Consider the following 20,256-nt stretch of genomic DNA (forward strand, 5'->3'; position numbering starts at 1 on the left):
GGCATTTCTTTTTGCACTGAATATTGTTTCTCAGATTAGTGAATGAATTGATTTTGTGTAAGCGTACCAGTTTAAGATGGGTTTTAGCCTATATTTCTTTCGATAATAACTAGTATATGCAGCGGGAACATTGGCATCCAACAGAATTGCGCAAATTTTTAATTTTCGCGATGCAAAAACGTTAAACGTCACCATACTGGCAGCAGATAAACGAAACAGTCAGAGGTAGGAATATATTTGAATTATCCTTCGATTTGGATGAGAATTTGCATATTTATTGTATATTAATGATATCTTTGTGAAATACAAATGTGTTCAATTATTTTTAACAAACAACAACACTTGCTTGTATTTGTGCGTTTACGTGATCACTTGTAGAGTGACACTGATTTTCAAATTATATAAGTTCACGGAGCGTATATTGACTAGTTTAACCACATATCGTGTATTTTCGGTGCTTCTGTTTATGAAATGACACAGAAGCAAGTGCGTTTTGTAAAACATAATTGAACACAATAGCAATACAACCTCAAAAACTAAAATAGTTTGTCTTTATCAATAAATGAACGCACCGTTACAAGAACATGGTTTTAAAACAGATACCGAATAATCATAATAAACGGTTGAATGACCGTCAATATAGGTTATATCATAAAATTGAAGCAGTTTTCTGCAATGCTTGGAAATCTATATGACCACACTCACATTAATACATTTTATTTCAAATTGTGTATTTCAAAACTTTTTATATATTTATAAAAACATTGATTCAATGCAGATCACTCTAATATTATATATAAGTGTACACTTCTTGTGTTAAATATTATTATCAAATCGAAAGAATTAGTACTAATATGCACCTAAAAGATATGTTTTAACAACTATGTTGATGTTGCCATCGGCATGCAATATTTAATTCAGATATTTTAAATACGATTGACAGTATGTATTTATTATTTAAAATACTAAGGCATGATTACACATCTAATTGTTCATTTGCTCTCGTTAGATTTACACTTTTGTTTGTTAAGTTTTTAGATTTTACACTTTTGTTTGTTAAGTTTTTTTTTTAATTGAGGAATCAATTATATTAAAGAAAATGATGCAGTATTAAGGATATTTTTACTGTTAAAAAATTGAGGTTGTATTTTATCGCATTTATAAATTTTCATTATAATTGCAGACTTTATTTTTTGCGTTACTATTAATGACTTTCCTAAGTTAAAGAAAACCAGAGCTTTGTCACAGACGTGACGAATACCCCCACATGCCGCATTGACACAGAATATTTTGCACGATGTCTTCACAAAAAACAGCGGACACAATGCTCAATGTTTAAAACGTACTAAGTGACCTCGTGACCTAGTTTTTGACCCGGCATGACCCATATTCAAACTTGGCCTAGACATCAACTAGATACAACTTCTGAACAAGTTTGGTGAAGCTCGGCTGAAAACTACTTGAATTAGAGAGCGGACACCATGCTCAATGTTTAAACGCACTAAGTGATCTAATTTTTGACCCGGCATGACCCATATTCGAATTTGACCTAGACATTATCTAGATACAACATCTGACCGGAGATTGGATGAAAACAACTTGAATTTGAGAGCGGACACTTAATACGGACAGACAGACAGACCGACAAGCTCACTCCTATATACCCCCCTATACTTCGTTTGTGAGGGTATAATTAACATGTATATAGGCGATTTTCACGCTGTAATAAGCTTATTTTCACTGAGAAAATTATGAAGTAGCGTATGTTTATAAAGTCTTTTTAATAAAGAGTGAACATATGGGGTGCAAGAACATGTAACCAATGATATTTCCCTACTTCTGTAAATGTTGGGCAATCTTTACATCAGTATTTATTGCAACGCTGGTTGTCTACAAATATACATTTCTTGTTATAGAATGTCTTAATTAATTTTAAGGTTAAAACTTTAAAGGTATACTAAATTTGTTCGATTTATATCTATAGGCATGTGTGCATGTACTCTCATGTTTGTATTACATATAGAAACTTCGTACGATATTTTATGATTGCGATATGTCCTTCAAAACAAACAAATGTTAAACAAAGACTCAAGTTAGAAATAAATCAATTTATTATAGTAATACGGTTAATTTCGCAGAATCATGGTAACTCCATATATTAACATAACAGCTGGATATATGCTGGGTCTGAGTTGCCTACTATGGCACTTAACTCTCAGCCACTATATGCAATAGAAGCAGGGATATTTCGTAACAAACATGATGAACATAGCTGTTAAAATACAAAAGGTTATAAAAACGCATAATTGAGAATGAGTAAACAAACATTTGATCTGAAAAAAATAATATTATTGTCAGTGGCTATAAACTAGGACAAACACCTATATAAATAATGAAAAAAACAAAACATAATAATGTATTTTTGGAAAAGAATGGGCTAAGCAAAAGTTATACTTGTAAAATGAAATGAGATGCAATGGGTTAGTGTCTGAAATCTTGTTCGAAAAATTATTGCGAGGTTCAAACTTTCCATACAAACATATATTGTTTTCTTAACAAGTTTAAATGATTTCAACAGTAAAACTATCATCAACACAGTATTTAAAACATTTTAAATGAATAATTTTACAACTGTTAAGATTATCTGAATACTGCAAAGTGATATATGACTTTCAAAGACTCTTACTAATGATATGATGGACAGTGCGTCGGACCTATGCCAGCAAGTACCAATACTTACTGTATTAATTGAACATAATCTGTATTGGTTTTATTAAATATCAAGGATGTTTTCTTCTTGTTTTACGCAGATCTTAATGATCCTTAATGTGGAAAAGTGGACTTCACCACTCAAATAGTGAAATGTGGTCTGGTCATTTCTCTAATGTTCACCACAAAATCAATGAATAATATTTAAGAAATCATTGATGGTTTTATAAAAAAATATTCAATTAATGCCAAATGTAAAACACAACTAAATGAATTCATACTTGGATAACAAAATCCTTGTTTAAAACAAGAGATGTGTTCGTCAGAAACACAATGCCCCCTATTGCGCCCCTTTCAAATAAAATTTCAGTATATCATTTGGCAGGTTAAGAAATTATCTCCCTTTTATAGCTTATTACTACCATTGGATTGTATTTTTTGATTTTTGACCTTGAAGGATGACATTGACCTTAACATTTGTTTTTATTATATCCTTTAAAAAAATATTACTTCCCTTGTGAAATTAATCTGTACCTGCCAAATGATAAACAATAGAAATTATCTTGCTTTAAAGCTTGTTATTTCCCTTGAAGGATGACCTTGACCTTTTACCACTCAAAATGTGCAGCTTCATGAGATACACATGCACGCCAAATATCAAGTTGCTATCTTCAATATTGCACAAGTTATGGCCAATTTTAAAGTTTTCGGACGGACACACAGACAGACAGACGGACTGACAGTTCAACTGCTATATGCCACCCTAATGGCAGCATAATAAAAAGTAACAAAGAGTGTGTCATGTGTAAATGATTTTTCTAATCTATGTTTTAATACAGGAAGAGGACAAGTATCCTCAAAAATAATATTTTACATAGCAACTACATGTACCATAAATGTTAAAGTGTTTACTGCCCTTATAAAGTTTTATGAGTTAATCATAAAATAATACCGGTATAACAAATTTGGACAAACGTTCACCTCCTATTACAGTTTGTACTTCTACAGGTTAACAAGAGCTTTGTCACAAACGTGACAAATCCCCCCACATGCCGCATTGACACATAATATTTTGCATGTCGTCTTCACAAAAAACAGTGGACACCATGCTCAATTTTTAAAACGCACTAAGTGACCCCTTGACCTAGTTTTTGACCCAGAAAGGCCCATGTTCTAACTTGGCCTTAAGATCATCTCGATAAAACTTCTGACCAAGTTTGGTGAAGATCGGATGTAAACTACTTGAATTAGAGAGCGGACAACATTGTGATGTTTAAAACGCACTAAGTGACCCCCTGACCTTGTTTTGACCCGGCATGACCCATATTCAAACTTGCCCTTGACATTATCAAGATACAACTTCTGACCAATTTTGGTGAAGATTGGATAAAAACTACTTGAATTATAGATTGGACAACATGGTGAGGTTTAAAACACACTAAGTGACCCTGTGACCTTGTTTTGACCCGGCATGACCCATATTCAAACTTGCCCTTGACATTATCAAGATCATTTAGATAAAACTTGTGACCAAGTTTGGTGAGGATTTGATGAAAACTACTTGAATTAGAGAGTGGACAACATGGTGAGGTTTTAAAAGCACTAAGATACCCCATGACCTAGTTTTTGACCCGGCATGACCCACATTCAAACTTGACCTAGACACCATCTAGATACAACTTCTGATTAAGTTTGGTGAAGATTGGATGAAAACTACTTGAATTAGAGAGCGGACAACATTGTGATGTTTAAAACGCACTAAGTGACCCCCTGACCTTGTTTTGACCCGGCATGACCCATATTCAAACTTGCCGTTGACATTATCAAGATACAACTTCTGACCAATTTTGGTGAAGATTGGATTAAAACTACTTGAATTATAGATTGGACAACATGGTGAGGTTTAAAACACACTAAGTGACCCTGTGACCTAGTTTTTGACCTGGCATGGCCCATGTGCCAACTTGACCTACACATCATCTAGTTAAAACTTCTGACTAAGTGTGGTGAAGATCGGATTTAAACTACTTGAAATAGAGAGCGGACACCATGCTCAATGTGTAAAACGTACCTAGTTTTTTATCTGGCATGGCCCATGTTCGAACTTGGCCTTCAGATCATCTAGATAAAACATCTGACCAAGTTTGGTGAAGATCGGATGAAAACTACTTGAATTAGAGAGCGGACAACATGCTGAATGTTTAAAACGCACTTAGTGACCCCGTGACCTAGTTTTTGACCCGGCAAGGCCCATGTTCGAACTTGGCCTAGACATCATCTAGATACAACTTCTGACCAAGTTTGGTGAAGATCGGATAAAAACTACTTGAATTAGAGAGGGGACAACATGCTGAATGTTTAAAACGCACTAAGTGACCCCGTGACCAAGTTTTTGACACAGCAAGGCCCATGTTCGAACTTGGCCTAGACATCATCTAGATACAACTTCTGACCAAGTTTGGTGAAGATCGGATGAAAACTACTTGAATTAGAGAGCGGACACTTAATACGGACCAACCGACAGACCGACAGACCTACCGACCGACAGACAGGTTCACTCCTAATTACACCCTTTACTTCGTTTGTGGGGGTATTAATACACACAAGCCATGTTGTGATTGTAAAAGATCTTGAATAAGGTGATAAATGAACCTGGAATCTACAATCGTAGTTCATTTGCTTTCAAATAAACACCGATTAAACAATTATTTTGTCAACATTAAACTTACTCTTTCTGAAATTAAATTCAGATTACTGTTCTTGTAATGATGGACAGAACATGGTATTCAGAGGCTGACAAAAGTGGCTTTAAAACAACACGCATTGTATGAAGACATACTTGCATAAACCGTCTTAATAACTAATCATGCATAACACATATCTACAAACACTGATTATAAACCTTTGCTAACAAGTAACAACTATTTCAGCAACAATAATGCTATAAGAGAAAATCTTTATTTTCTTGGTAACAATATTAACATCATGAAAATAGAGCAATATAAGGCATTCTTTTTTTCAATACTTAAAAATTGAAGTACATGAACATGGTCTGCTTATTTTGAAAAGATGCATATGAGTTTACCCATTCCAAACAACAACTATTTAAACTAGAGCTTTGTCACAGATGTGACGAATACCCCCACATGCCGCATTGACACAGAAAATTTTGCATGTTATCTTCACAAAAACACCAGACACCATGCTCAATGTTTAAAACGCACTAAGTGACCCCCTGACCTAGTTTTTGACCCGGCATAACCCATGTTCGAACTTGACCTACATATCATCTAGATACAACTTCTGACCAAGTGTGGTGAAGATTGGATGTAAACTACTTGAATTAGAGAGTGGACACCATGCTCAATGTGTAAAACGTACTAAGTGACCCCGTGACCTAGTTTTTGATCTGGCATGGCCCATGTTCAAACTTGGCCTTAAGATCATCTAGATAAAACTTCTGACCAAGTTTGGCGAAGATCGGATGAAAACTACTTGAATTAGAGAGCGAACACCATGCTGAATGTTAAAAAACACACTAAGTAACCCCATGACCTAGTTTTTGATCCGGCATAGCAAATGTTCGAACTTGACCTAGACATAATTAAGATACAACATCTGACCAAGTTTGGTGAAGATCGGATGAAAACAACTTGAATTAGAGCGCGGACACCATGCTGAATGTTAAAAAACGCACTAAGTGACCCAGTGACCTAGTTTTTGACCCGGCATGACCCATATTCGAACTTGACCTAGACATCATCTAAATACAACATCTGACCAAGTTTGGTGAAAATCGGATGAAAATAACTTGAATTAGAGAGCGGACACTTAATACCAACAGACCAACCGACCGACAATCTTACTTCTATATACCCCCTAAACTTCATTTGTGGGGGTATAACAAGTTCATTTTAACATCAGTGTAACACTCAAATACAAACTTTGGTTAATTTTGTGAATCTTGTGAATTTTGTGAAAAGACCCCCAGTCCTGTCTTCTAAAAGTATATATACTGCTATATCAAGAATCTTGGCCAAGGAAAGTTTAATACGTGCATACACTCCACCTGGACGTATGACAATAATGCTTATTAAACCAAGAAAACAAGTTGTGATACATGGTGAATACAATAAGTGATATACTACATATAAAAGCATGATATGCGAGCCCTATTTACAAATGGAATCTGCAATGATCAAATACTTGTCTATTTCTATATAAATAAATGCATATTATTTTCTTACACAAAAATAACTAAGAACTTCTTCAGCAAAAGCAAGGATTATTTGCCATGAAGGTCTACAATTTAAATGTACTATAAGAAGTATTTAAGTTTTTTTATAATTGCAAAAAAGCATCTTTGCACACTCAGTGAGGCCCTGATAATGGATTGGAATTTAAACCACAGGGGTAATAATTCTTCATGGATTACCATTATTGTTTAAACAAGAGATGTGTTTGTCAGAAAAACAATGCCCCCTACTGCGCCGCTTTGAAGCCATATATTTGACATTTGACCTTGAAGGATGACCTTGACCTTTCACCACTCAAAATGTGCAGCTCCATGAGATACACATGCATGCCAAATATCAAGTTGCTATCTTCAATATTGCAAAAGTTATGGGCAATGTTATAGTTTTCGGACGGACGGACAGACAGACGGACTGTTCAACTGCTATATGCCACCCTACCGGGGGCATAAAAATCAACATGTAATCTCTTCGCCTTTCGGTTCAGAGAAGACATTTAAGTCATAGACCATCAAACTTCCAGGACATGGCCTTATTTGACAAATGGGCATAATTTGAACCTTCTTTGTTGACCAACATGACTCATGATGTGATGTTCCATACCTTAAACAAAGGACTCATTTTGCTATTTAATGGTCAGTATTTCTTTTAAATGTGAACCCCAGGGCAAGTCCTTATTTCAGGGTCATACTTGTAACATTCTTTGAAGAGGACCACTATAGGATGTAACATACCAAGTATGTGACAAATGAGTCATGACTCAAGAATCATTAACATAAAGTTACAGGGAAATCTGCTAAGCTATTTAGGAGAAATTGGAGAAGTTTAAATTAAATTTGACAGCATACCTATGAATGGTTGATCACATAAATAATGGGTGATAAAAAAGTCATCATCAGCATTTTCTGTTCAGGTGATACAATGATCTAGAAAACAACGACATAGTCAAATATTATATTGATCAATCTTGTTTATCAAAATAAAATATACCAGTTTTGTTTCTTTTGCCATATTTAAGTATAATCTCAAATGTAAGGCATCATATCATAGCGTTGAGTAAAATACTGTCATTTTGGACCCCTTGACAGTCCACAATGTTTTAAAGGTAATACACATTGCACAACTACTCGATTAATAAATGTACCTTTTTTAAGTGTCATGTGCACTAGATGTCAATTATTTAAGTTATGCAAGAAATAATATATCTGACAACAATATCTGACTTTTACATTATAATTAAGATGTCAAAGAAAAATTTCAAGATAACAGTAGTTATAACTATTCAAATAAATGACACACTTCAGCAGATTGTAAACGTTTGATAAGCAAAAATATTCCAATTATAACAATATTTGAAAACTCCAAAGTGTTCTTTCAACAAAATTTACAGAATAGAGTATGATTTGGAATAAAAAAACTTAAGGCTTCAATCAGCAGCCAATTTTGGCAGAAATCTTCAGCATATAATTATGGTTGATGCTTTATACCTTCCTTAACAAACAAGGCGAGGGGCCAAAGATTTACGTTCATGTATAAGGGGGAAGGAAAACCCGAGAAAACAAGTTTGTTGAAAGGAGCAATATGAATAATTCAAATAGGTCAGCATTAATTTTTAATTGCTTGTAATGATTTATTATTTTCGAAGGAATAAAAAAAGCAGACATTTCACTAAAATATAAAGCCAATACCAGTGGCTATATCTGCGTATGTTGGTTAAATACTTCATGATTTCTATTTCACAAATAGCAAAAGTAATATAAAATAACATAAACACTATATATTTCACTCTCTTTCATTACTTGAAAAACTATAATGCTGAGAAAATCCGCCAAATAATGAAGCAGCCATTTCTATCCAGTCTCACACTTCATCCTGATAAATCATTAATCGCAGATTGAGCTGCGTTCGTCATAACAGACTTATGTACAATTTCAATCCATCCCTACACCTTATCACGATAAAACATTAACCCTTTCATGATGAGTAGCCAGGTCAAAATGGCTACATGCAACCAGAATAAAACCAGAACAGCCTTTCAGTGACTTGAATCTGTTCAGGTTTTATGCTGTTTGCTGCTAATCAGTATCTTAGGGTTGGAAATGAAAACTTTAAAATTTGAATTTAGTTAGAAAGGTATTAAATTTAATTTGATTTTCTAAGGGACTACACAAGTGTCAACATGTGTTTCCAAGTGGTAAAGAGTTTAACTTAAACACTGCATCAAGCAATCAAGCTGTAATAAGAAAGCCCTATACATGATGATAAAAACCACTAGAATCTGTTCATCACACAGTGACGGACTGCAGCTCTTGTAGACGCTTCAAGACCGCAGCGAAGGTTGGCCGGGTGACCGGATCCTTCTTCCACGCATCTGTCATGATCTGGTAGATCTCAGGTGGGCACCCCTCCGGCGCCTCCATCCGGTATCCACGCTCCACGTGCATCACAACATCAGATAATGGCTGCAGAAATATACATAAAGAGTTCAGTCTCTCCAGTCCAGTTACTTAGTCTGTTAACTTTCAACTCAAACAAAATTAAGTTTGAAAGAAATTTTAATAGCAAAGATATGCAAACATTTGAGCATGCAAATTTGTATACTATTAAAAAACTTAAATCGCAGGGTTAAAAATGAAGTCACATCAATTACTTGCTAAAAACATTTAATGACCGTTAGCTTAACTGGTTTAAGTTTTGGGCAACCAGGTCTTTGATCTACAGGATATTTACTTCATTTTGCTGCATTATTGAGTATAAGGGAACATTTTACAAATGTTCCAGAGGCAATTAAATTACCTTATCACACTTGATGAGCAAATAATGCATTTTCAAGCTCATAATTATTATTACAGCAATGACGAATTGAATTCGTGGAGATAACATATTTTAAGTTTTTATTTATTTGCTTGAGAAATGTGTAAACTTGTAGAAGACTGAAAAAAAAATGTGGATAAACAAACTTACAAACGAAGCAACAGACAGAATAACTAAGAAAATATCACCTCTCTGCGGCGGTAAAAAAGAAATAAATGGCCTATAACTGATGACAACTTCTTTGAACCACCATAAACAAATGAAAAAAGTAGGAAATCAATAAATAAACAAAGGTTAAAAGTTGACTTAAATTTCGTAAAATTATACATAAACAAGGGCTGTTTGTAAAACATGCATGCCCCCCCATATGGGCTGTCAGTTGTAGTGGCAGCCATTGTGTGAATACGTTTTTTGTCAATGTGACCTTGACCTTTGAATTTAAAGACCTGAAAATCAATAGGGGTCATCTGCCAGTCATGATCAATGTACATATGAAGTTTCAAGATCCTAGGCCTAATTATTCTTGAGTTGTTATCCGGAAACCATTTTACTGTTTTGAGTCACTTTGACCTTGACCTAGTAGCCTGAAAATTAATAGGGGTCATCTGCCAGTCATGATCAATGTACCTATGAAGTTTCATGATCCTAGGCATAAGCATTCTTGAGTTATCATCCGGAAATTACTATTTAGAGTCACTGTGACCTTGACCTTTGACCTAGTGACCTGAAAATCAATAGGGGTCATTTTCCAGTCATAATCAATGTTCCTATGAAGTTTCATGATCCTAGGCATAACATTTTTGAATTATCATCCGAAAACCACTTTACTGTTTCGAGTCACTGTGACCTTGACCTTTGACTGACCTGAAAATCAATAGGGGTCATCTGCCAGTCATGATTAATGTACCTATGAAGTTTCATGATCCTAGGCGTAAGCATGCTTGAGTTATCATCCGGAAACCATTTTACTGTTTCGAGTCACTGTGACCTTGACCTTTGACCTAGTGACCTGAAAATCAATAGGGGTCATCTGCCAGTCATGATCAATGTACCTATGAAGTTTCATGATCCTAGGCCTAAGCATTCTTGAGTTATCATCCGGAAACCATTTTACTTTTTCGAGTCACTGTGACCTTGGCCTTTGACCTAGTGACCTGAAAATCATTAGGGGTCATCTACCACTCATGATCAATGTACCTATGAAGTTTCATGATCCTAGGCCTAAGCGTTCTTGAGTTATCATCCGGAAACCATCTGGTGGTCGGACAGACTGACCGACGGATTGACATGTGCAAAACAATATACCCCCTCTTCTTTGAAGGGGGGCATAATTAGAAAATAAATAGAAAATTGATTGATGATTGAGTTGCGTTCTGAGAAAACTTGGTTTAATGCATGTGCGTTAAGTGTCGTCCCAGATTAGCCTGTGCAGTTGGCACTGGCTAATCAGGGACGACACTTTCCGCTTTTATGGTATTTTTAATTTCAAGGAAGTCCCTCCTTACAGAAAATCAAGTTCAGGCGGAAGGTGTCGTCCCTCATTAGCCTGTGCGGACTACACCAGCTAATCTGGGATAACACTATACGCACATGCATTAAACCCAGTTTGCTCAGAACAAGGCTCATACATTCATGAAGACCATTTTTATTTTAGACTTGAAGAAATTTAAAAAGTTTACAACTAAAAAATAAAATTAACTAGTAACTTCTATGCTGAAGAACAAAAATTATGCTTCCTTTTTATAAAACAATTTTAGTACTCACAATTCTTGGATATGGAACACGTCCAAATGAGTATATTTCCCACAACAATATTCCAAAACTCCACATATCTGATTTACTTGTAAATTTCTGAAATACAAACAAAGATGGTCATAAATTTTGGATGCAATTTTGTTAGAAACAAGACATCTAAAATAAAAACAATATTACAAATATATTAGACAAGAAAAGCAACAGTTTTATTTTTTTTAATTTAATTGTACAGTTTAAATATCTTAAGTAAGAGATAAAATAACAAAATTAATTGTTATTTTATGCAATGTATACTATTTATGATCATTGATAAAGTAAAGAAGAGATGTGTTTGTCAGAAACACAATGCCCCCTTTTGCGCCGCTTTGAAATAAAATTTCAATACACCATTTGGCAGGTTTAGAAATTATCTCCCTTTAAAAGCTTATAACTTCCCTTGGATTGTATTTTTTAATTTTTGACCTTGAAGGATGACCTTTCACCACTCAAAATGTGCAGCTCCATGAGATACATATGCATGCCAAATATCAAGTTGCTATCTTCAATATTGCAAAAGTTATGGCCAATGTTTAAGTTTTCGGACGGACTGACGGACGGATGGAAGGACGAACAGACAGTTCAAGTGCTATATTCCACCCTACCTAAGCATAAAAATATGTTGAAATTGTGATTTTTACACTGTATACTATGTAATAGACCTTATGTATATCAATATTTTATTTTCCCTGTAAGCCTGCATCCACTTTTAACCAAAATTTTTACAAGGTCCTGGAAGTTCCACTGTACCGTACTTACCTGTACACAGGCATAGTTTGCCTGACAAATATATTTACTGAGGTCCCTTGGAATTAAACACTGTTAGCAAATGACCAGTCCAAACCAATTAAACTAAAGTATTATGTACCAAGTAAAGTACAAATCAATAAGACCTACATTGTCCCTGAGTGACTCTGGTGCCGTCCACTTAATGGGGAACTTGCCTCCCACCTGAGCCGGGTTGTAATCTATACGGTTGGCCAGACCAAAATCAGATACCTGCAACAGAACCACCAGAGTTGACTCAGATCAAAGTGAATCAAATATTTCTACAAGCATTTGAAATGTGATGCATCAAGCATACATGTATGAAAAGTTCACAATTGTACATCACAAGAGTGTTCATTTACGTTTTTACGGATACTGAGGCTAAAGTTTACATAGTTATGTAACAAATAAGTGAAGTTTGAGATTTTTTGGAATAAATAGGCTGAATTTTTTTCTTTTACACTACCAGAGGCTTTTGGATATATGTTTGCTTTTATTATTTACAGCAAATACATAGAGGATATTTGTTGGATTCGGTGGATTTTCGATTTTAATTCACAAGAGATCATATAAAACATATATTTTCTATGATCACGAGTGAATTAAAATCAATATTCCGCCGAATCAAACAAATTTTCTTTTTCTTTTATGCTTTTTTCACCATTTATATACATTGTTTAAGAGTTAAACTAAAGAATTTCACTGGGATAATGACGTCATTTCGTAAAAAAAATGACGTCATTTCACAGTAAACAGTGAAAATTATCAATAATTTTCACTGTTTAAAAACAGTGAAATTATCAGTTTTAATTCACTGATATTTCTCTATAAACCACTGGAAAGCATAAAATAAAGTATTCTTCATTGCAATAAAAGAAACATAAACTAACTAGCTGTGTCACAGACAGCAATGCCCTCAGTTCTCAAGTCAAGACATAAATGATGGTATAGTGCATATAGAGGAAAAGATGACTAAGCACAATAATATTGCAAAAATTGTTCACAGGCAAATGTCCTTACTCTACAAATACTGACACATTTGTTCGGCTGTGAAAGTCTGATTGTGACTCGCCAAATAATCAAAGAAAAGTCAAGGTGATCAAAACATTTATGACAACATTATGCTCTACAGTCCATTATTCTTCCAAAATTGGTTGTAGCCACCATTTCTTTCTTAACAATCACAATCTGGACAAAATCTACCAAGCATTTAAAGGAGAGATGAGTCCCAATTATTCATGGAGAAACTGGTGCTTAAGTGTCGGAGCATAAAAAGATAGCTGACAATGATGTACCATAAGGATTAGCATCCACTTCAAGAATTAAGAGTTCTTACTTTTGCTGTGCCTTCTTCATTCACAAGGACATTACGTGCTGCTAAATCACGATGCACCAGCTTTCTCGTTTCCAAGTATGACATACCATTGCATGTATCACTGAAAAACATGCAAAGCTGGAATAAATCACACATGCCAGTATGCACTGAAATTCTTGCAGGAATGCATGCAGCTAAACATTTTTACAACCATTTCTTATTGTAATAAACACACTTCAAGTGTTCTTTCAGATATTGCATTTAAATGAAAGCTTCTACCCGACACTTTTGAAATCAAACCAGACTATAATGTGACATTGCATGACAATCATTATTTAGACATTGGTCGGTTTAGTGTGGTATTTTAAGGAAATAGTGCGATTTTGGAAACAGCCAAGGAAAGGAAAATATCCCTCCCCCCCACTAAAAGTCATGACTTTAAAAAGATCAAGACAAGTTACAATCTATCTGTGAAAAATGAGTTAAATGCATGTGCGCTAAGTGTTGTCCCAGATTAGCCTGATTGTCCCAGATTAGCCTGTGCAGCTATTCAGGGATGACACTTTCCGCCTTAACTTGATTTTTGCTAAGAAGACTTTCTTGAAACGAATAATTTCAAAAAGCGGAAAGTGTCATCCCTGATTAGCCAGTGCGGACAGCAAAGGCTACTTTGCGCCGACACTTTACGCACATGCATTAAACCCATTTTTCACAGAGCACGGCCCATTTGTAAGATGATGCTTGCACTGAATGGAGGGAAATCAGCTGAAAGGAGGAAAATCAGTTTCCTGTTAAATTTATAGAATGCCTTCGTTAATGTTCAACTTGTGGATAATGATGCCTCCACCACTTTGCATATATTTTCAAAAAGAAACAAGATGCGTTTGTGAAACACAATGTCCCCCTATATGACGTTTGACCTTGAAGGATGACCTTGACCTTGTGAAGGATGACCTTGACCTTTCACCACTCAAAATGTGCAGCTCCATGAAATACACATGCATGCCAAATATCAAGTTGCTATCTTTAATATTGCAAAAGTATTCATAAAATAAGCGATTTGGGCCACATATATTTGACCTCTGACCTTGAAGGATGACCTTGACATTGACCTTTCGCCACTCAAAATGTGCAGCTCCATGAGATGCACATGCACGCCAAATATCAAGTTGCTATCTTCAATATTGCAAAAGTATTTATGTAATAAGTGATTTGGGCCACATATATTTGACCTCTGACCTTAAAGGATGACCTTGACCTTTCACCACTCAAAATTTGCAGCTCTATGAGATACACATTCATGCCAAATATCAAGTTGCTATCTTCAATATTGCAAGTATTCATAAAATGAGCGATTTTGGCCACATATATTTGACCTCTGACCTTGAAGGATGACCTTGACCTTTCACCATTCAAAATGTGCAGCTCCATGAGATACACATGCATGCCAAATATCAAGTTGCTATATTCAATATAGCAAAAGTTATTGCAAAATGTTAAAGTTGGCGCAAACAGACCAACCAACAGACCAACCAACAGACCAACCAACAGACAGGGCGAAAACAATATGTCCCCCACTACTATAGTGGGGGACATAAAAAAATCAGGAAAATTGAGCTTCATCCTTACGTTGCAAAATTAATTTGATCTTTCTTTGTTATAACACTGCGCCCTCTCGATCGTAGGTACTCCACTAGGTTGCCTTTGCCCATGTATTCGAGCACGAGATAGATAGTATCCTCCTGTACAATGCCTATCAGAGACACCAGGTTGGGATGACGCACTGACCTGTAATAGTAAATTATACATGTTTAGGTATCACACAAAATGGAATAAATAAATATTGTGGTCAAACTTTAGCACACATGTCTGTTCAACAGTATAGAACTTGTTTCTGGATGGCTGAAGATATTGACAATCCAATCTGGGAGGAAAATCAATTCTTCTTGCGTTGTAGCCGAGACTTTTATCTTCTGGTATAAGGTCCTTTAAGGCAAGGTAAGGTAACACAGTTACCCGAGAAACCATTCTTTGCATTATTTTATTGGTGTTCTTCTGCATACACAAAAAACACTTTAAGATATTTGCTACTTATGTAATATCTGATGGATATAACTAACAGAAAATCTTATTAAGAAGTAAAATGTCTAAAGCAACTGATGCTTTGTCATGGAATTACACTTCTGAAACCTGAAATTACCCTTCTGAAACCTTACAGGTTAACAATCACTTCTTTATTGTATAATTTCAGATAATCATAAATTTATTTTACAACACACATGTCTATAGGGTATGCATGCCCCCCCCCCCCCCCTCCCCATTCCACTTTTGTTTTTCAAACTCAGCTATGTCACAAACAAGCTGATTATTGCCAAATTCGACTTCAAACCTCTAAGTGTGACCTTGATCTTTGAGGTGTAAAACATGATAGTCATTTGTGGCAAACTTTGACCGTTGACCGTGACCTCTAAGCAGAGACAAGTTGTACAAAAAATGCAATCTCCTAATGGTAGTAATTTATAGTCAGTTGTTATAAAATAAAATTATGAATGACAAAATTACAGTTCAGAAATACTGTTTTACAGCCAAATTTGACCTTTGCATTGTATGTGCAACCTTGATCTTTGAGGTAGGGAGAAGTGTCATGTTGTTTAATGATGGATTGCAATTGTGCTAAGTTATTTTGAAGTCATGGAATCTACAGCAAAATTATGGCCGAGACAGGAATTTTCAAGCTGTTCAAAGTTGACATTTGACCTCTAAAGGTGACCTTTACGTATAAGAAAAGGAGATTGACAGTGCTACTGCAATTGCCACCTTTTCGAAGGGAAGGCATCAAAATCAACAAAAATATCTGTACAATTGTTAGTTCATTTATATTAAAATTTCAGACAGAAGACACAAATTTGACTTTTGATCAAACTGTAAAGAAAATCTGAAGAAGATAACTAAAAATAAATAAATGTGTAAATAAAGAAGCTTGAGGTGTGAAACCTACATCAGTATAGAAATGTCAAGCTGATAAAACTAGTTTTATGCTCAGTCCTTCATACATGGCTTAATCATTGTGAACATTTTCATAACAGATAACACATTCACTCTCTGTCCTTTATTTGTTAAAACAGTGTCCTGTGTACATACGTCATCAAAGAAGCCTCTTGCAGGAAGGCCTGCGCTGCCCGGTTGTCATCCTTTAATTTTTTTATGGCCACTGGCTCCCCTTTAAATAAACCTTTGTGCACATCTGCAATGAGAAATGAAGGATAAACACATCAACTTAAGTCTCATGTTTCACCTCTTTTAGCTTTACATCACACAATGGCAACTGAAACAAAAACAAGTTTGTTTTTTTTTTAAAAAAAAGAAGCTTTTAGTTAGTTATTCTAGTATGACAATATCATTAAAAGCACATTTAGAAATGGTGGCCCCAACCCTATCCTTTCCAATGCTATCCATGCAAAAAAATATGGTATCTATGCATACAGATTCACATATAAGATCAATTTGTTCTTACTATGCAATAAGAACCAACAAGACAAATCGACAAGACACAAATTTCCTTACATTCCACTTGTGTTTTCCATGTGACCTTGGACCTCTAAGTATAACTTTGACATCTGAGGCAAGGAGAAAGTTGTTACATGTCACAAGTTTTCTAGTGATTGTTGCCATTATTTACATCAATATATTGAAGAGAAGCAAATTCTAAATTTGACCTTTGACCTCTAAGTCTGACCTTTGAGAAAGAGAGACAGGTGTCACACATAATACATCGTCTTACAATGGTGTTATTATAAATTCATCTACATATGTGTCTTGTTCTGTGAAAGCTGGTCATAATGCATGTGCGTAAAGTGTCGTCCCAGATTAGCCTGTGCAGTTCGCACAGGCTAATCAGGGATAACACTTCCGCCTAAACTTGATTTTGGGTAAGGAGGGACTTCCTTGAAACTAAAAATACCATTAAAGCGGAAAGTGTCGTCCCTGATATGCCTGTGCGGACTGCACAGGCTTATTTGGGACGACACTTTACGCACATGAATTAAGCCCAGTTTTCTCAGAACAAGACACATATGGAAAGATATGACTGGGACTGGAATCTTCAATCTGTTTCATGGCCAAATTTGACTTTTGACCTCAAATTATGAGCTTGACATTTCAGGTAGAGACACAGGTGATACATGTAAGTACAAAAGTACAAAATAATAACTAATTTACCCATCAATGACTCGATCATATCACCTCAAGGTCTATGCAAATAACATTTTCGTTAATTGGGTCACAATGCCTATTTGTTGTTTGGAAGGTGTGAATTTAGAGCAATATCATTAATTGGTACAGATTAAAGTGGTCTTAATAGCCAATAGCGGGTTGGTCAGATCAGTGAGTGTAACAAATATTCAAATGTATTAGGAAAAAGTCAGAACTAACAAATGCTGGTCGTCATAGTGAGTTGGTCATTATGATGGGGTGATTGTTTAGCAAGTTTTTTAAATTATAATCAAGACAATTTTAATTTTCCAACTGCTTTGTTCACAAAATCCTACAATTTGTATAAAGATAACATACATAAATGCAAATTAACATGCTTCAACACTTTACCTCCAAACTCGCCCTTTCCCACCAGTTCTCCCATGGTGAGTTCATTGAAACTGAGTGTCCAGCCCCCTGACTCAAAGTCCTCAGGTGACACTGAGAAGAAACTGCCTCCCTGCTTTTGTAGGGGCATCAACAAGCGTGTACACAGACCGTCCGCATCATTCATATAATGCTGAAAGGGGGATGGGGGGTTGTAATCAACATGCATTCTTTTTGTTCACAGTTTGCAAAAAGTTTTTCTCATTATTAATATCAGTATGAGATTGCAATAATTTTTTCTCTCTTCTAACAAATTTACAATTTGTATTTTATTATTACATTTTTATGTTTATATACTTAGTTAACAGTAAAACTGCTATGCAATTTATCTATTAGTAGTAAGTGGATAAATAATAATGGTATAAAATAAAATAATTATTATAGCAGGTATGAGGGCTGTTTTATGAATTCACAGAATTCTCTAAAAAAAATAATGATATAAAATAAAATAATAATTATTATAGCAGGTATGAGGGCTGTGGTTACTAGGATTTTTAAAGATTTGACCTGGTAACCTAGTTTTTGGACTCAAGTAAACCAGATTCCACTTGATGAGGAGATTATCAAGATTAACATTCAAACCAAGTTTCATCAAGATTGGATGAACAATAATGTGGCGTCTTGAGGTGAAATGTGCTAAAAGTTGATGTCAGAGTGAGACTATGCACAACAAACAACTATGTCACCGTGGTGTAATGGATATGGTGTCCGCCTAGCGACCGGGAGGTCACGGGTTCGATCCCCACTGTGGGAGCCTTCTTTAGATCTCCCCCAAAGACACCAAGTGCTGGTTCTAGGCCCAGGAAACGGACTAGAGAGCGTTTATATAAGCCTTAGGCTTTCGATGCAATCGAGCTAAAATAAATAGGTTTAAACTAACAACTATGGACGCAGAACTGACCACAATAGCTAAGGATGAGCACTTCATACGCTGGTGATCCAAAAATTAAATGTTTGAAGCATCGCTAAACTGTTTCCATCAGTAAGATAAACATAAGTTAATGTATGTAAATTTTGATTAATCTCAAAAGGTTGAAGAAACTGATGAATTCACACAATATATAAAACAGCCCTCATATATTGTAAATAGTGAAATATATTACAAATGTTAACCATAACACCTCTAATTACCTGCTCATCAGTACATACACATCATTTAACTGATTTACCGAATGATGAGACAGTTATAATATCTCAAACCATTTTATCATAGACTATTAAATCAATGTGCGCTTGGTTTTGATTTACATTTAAATTTTCTTATTGCAAACTCAATTTTTGTTTTTCAAATATCTTGAAAACTTGGTAAAGAAAATCATTTTCATTATTATATTTATGAATGGCCTTTTGTTAAGGCTATGAACAATACAACTTTTCAATAAAATTGACCTTTAAATACTTGATTAAAGTAAAACAAGAGTTATATATTTTGCTAAGAAACGCTAACACAGAAAAATAGAATTTCAATGCTTGAATCTTGAAGTGAAAGTTTTGATATGAAAAGTATAATAAGATTGTGAAATCTACAACAAATGTTTTATGTTAAGATATAACAGCACAAAAGTTAAAAAAACAACAAAAAAGCAACACAGAAAGCAATAATGGGAAATATATCATAGACATTGACTGTCATACAGGTAACTAAATACATTCAGGAGTATTTGAACAGCTGGGATCAAGTCGATCTAAATATTTATATTATTACTTACTGCTATACTATTTTTAAAAGTTATTCTTATTAGGCATATTGCTAAATCATGGACATTTGTGCATATGGAAAGCATTACTTTAACATACATAAGAATAAATGTAAGGCATTTCAGAAAAAACAAGAAATTGTCGGAGACGGGTGATGCTCCCCAAAGGTTTTTTTTTGTCACAATATTGCACTATATATTCAGATAAAAGGAAACCTCTTGAGGGGCACAACTTTGGACAAAAAAAATAATACGATGGATGGTTTAGCAA

The 20,256-nt window shown here is 34.9% G+C and overlaps 1 protein-coding gene across 3 annotated transcripts in view; it reads right to left on the reverse strand.

The window, feature by feature from the left end:
- Window positions 1-2,093: 2,093 nt before the first annotated feature.
- LOC127880062 (tyrosine-protein kinase CSK-like) overlaps window positions 2,094-20,256 on the reverse strand; it is a 39,657-nt gene continuing 21,494 nt past the window's right edge. For all 3 annotated transcript variants that reach the window (XM_052427290.1, XM_052427289.1, XM_052427291.1), the window contains exons 6-12: window positions 18,253-18,421; window positions 16,792-16,894; window positions 15,280-15,438; window positions 13,672-13,771; window positions 12,465-12,566; window positions 11,541-11,627; window positions 2,094-9,424 (exon numbers count right to left, since the gene is read on the reverse strand). In XM_052427290.1, the coding sequence (XP_052283250.1) occupies window positions 9,248-9,424; window positions 11,541-11,627; window positions 12,465-12,566; window positions 13,672-13,771; window positions 15,280-15,438; window positions 16,792-16,894; window positions 18,253-18,421 (897 nt within the window). In that variant the 3' untranslated portion in view covers window positions 2,094-9,247. The remainder of the gene's footprint in view (window positions 9,425-11,540; window positions 11,628-12,464; window positions 12,567-13,671; window positions 13,772-15,279; window positions 15,439-16,791; window positions 16,895-18,252; window positions 18,422-20,256) is intronic.

Source organism: Dreissena polymorpha, chromosome 4 (assembly GCF_020536995.1).
Source record: "Dreissena polymorpha isolate Duluth1 chromosome 4, UMN_Dpol_1.0, whole genome shotgun sequence".
Taxonomy (NCBI): Eukaryota; Metazoa; Mollusca; class Bivalvia; order Myida; family Dreissenidae; genus Dreissena; species Dreissena polymorpha.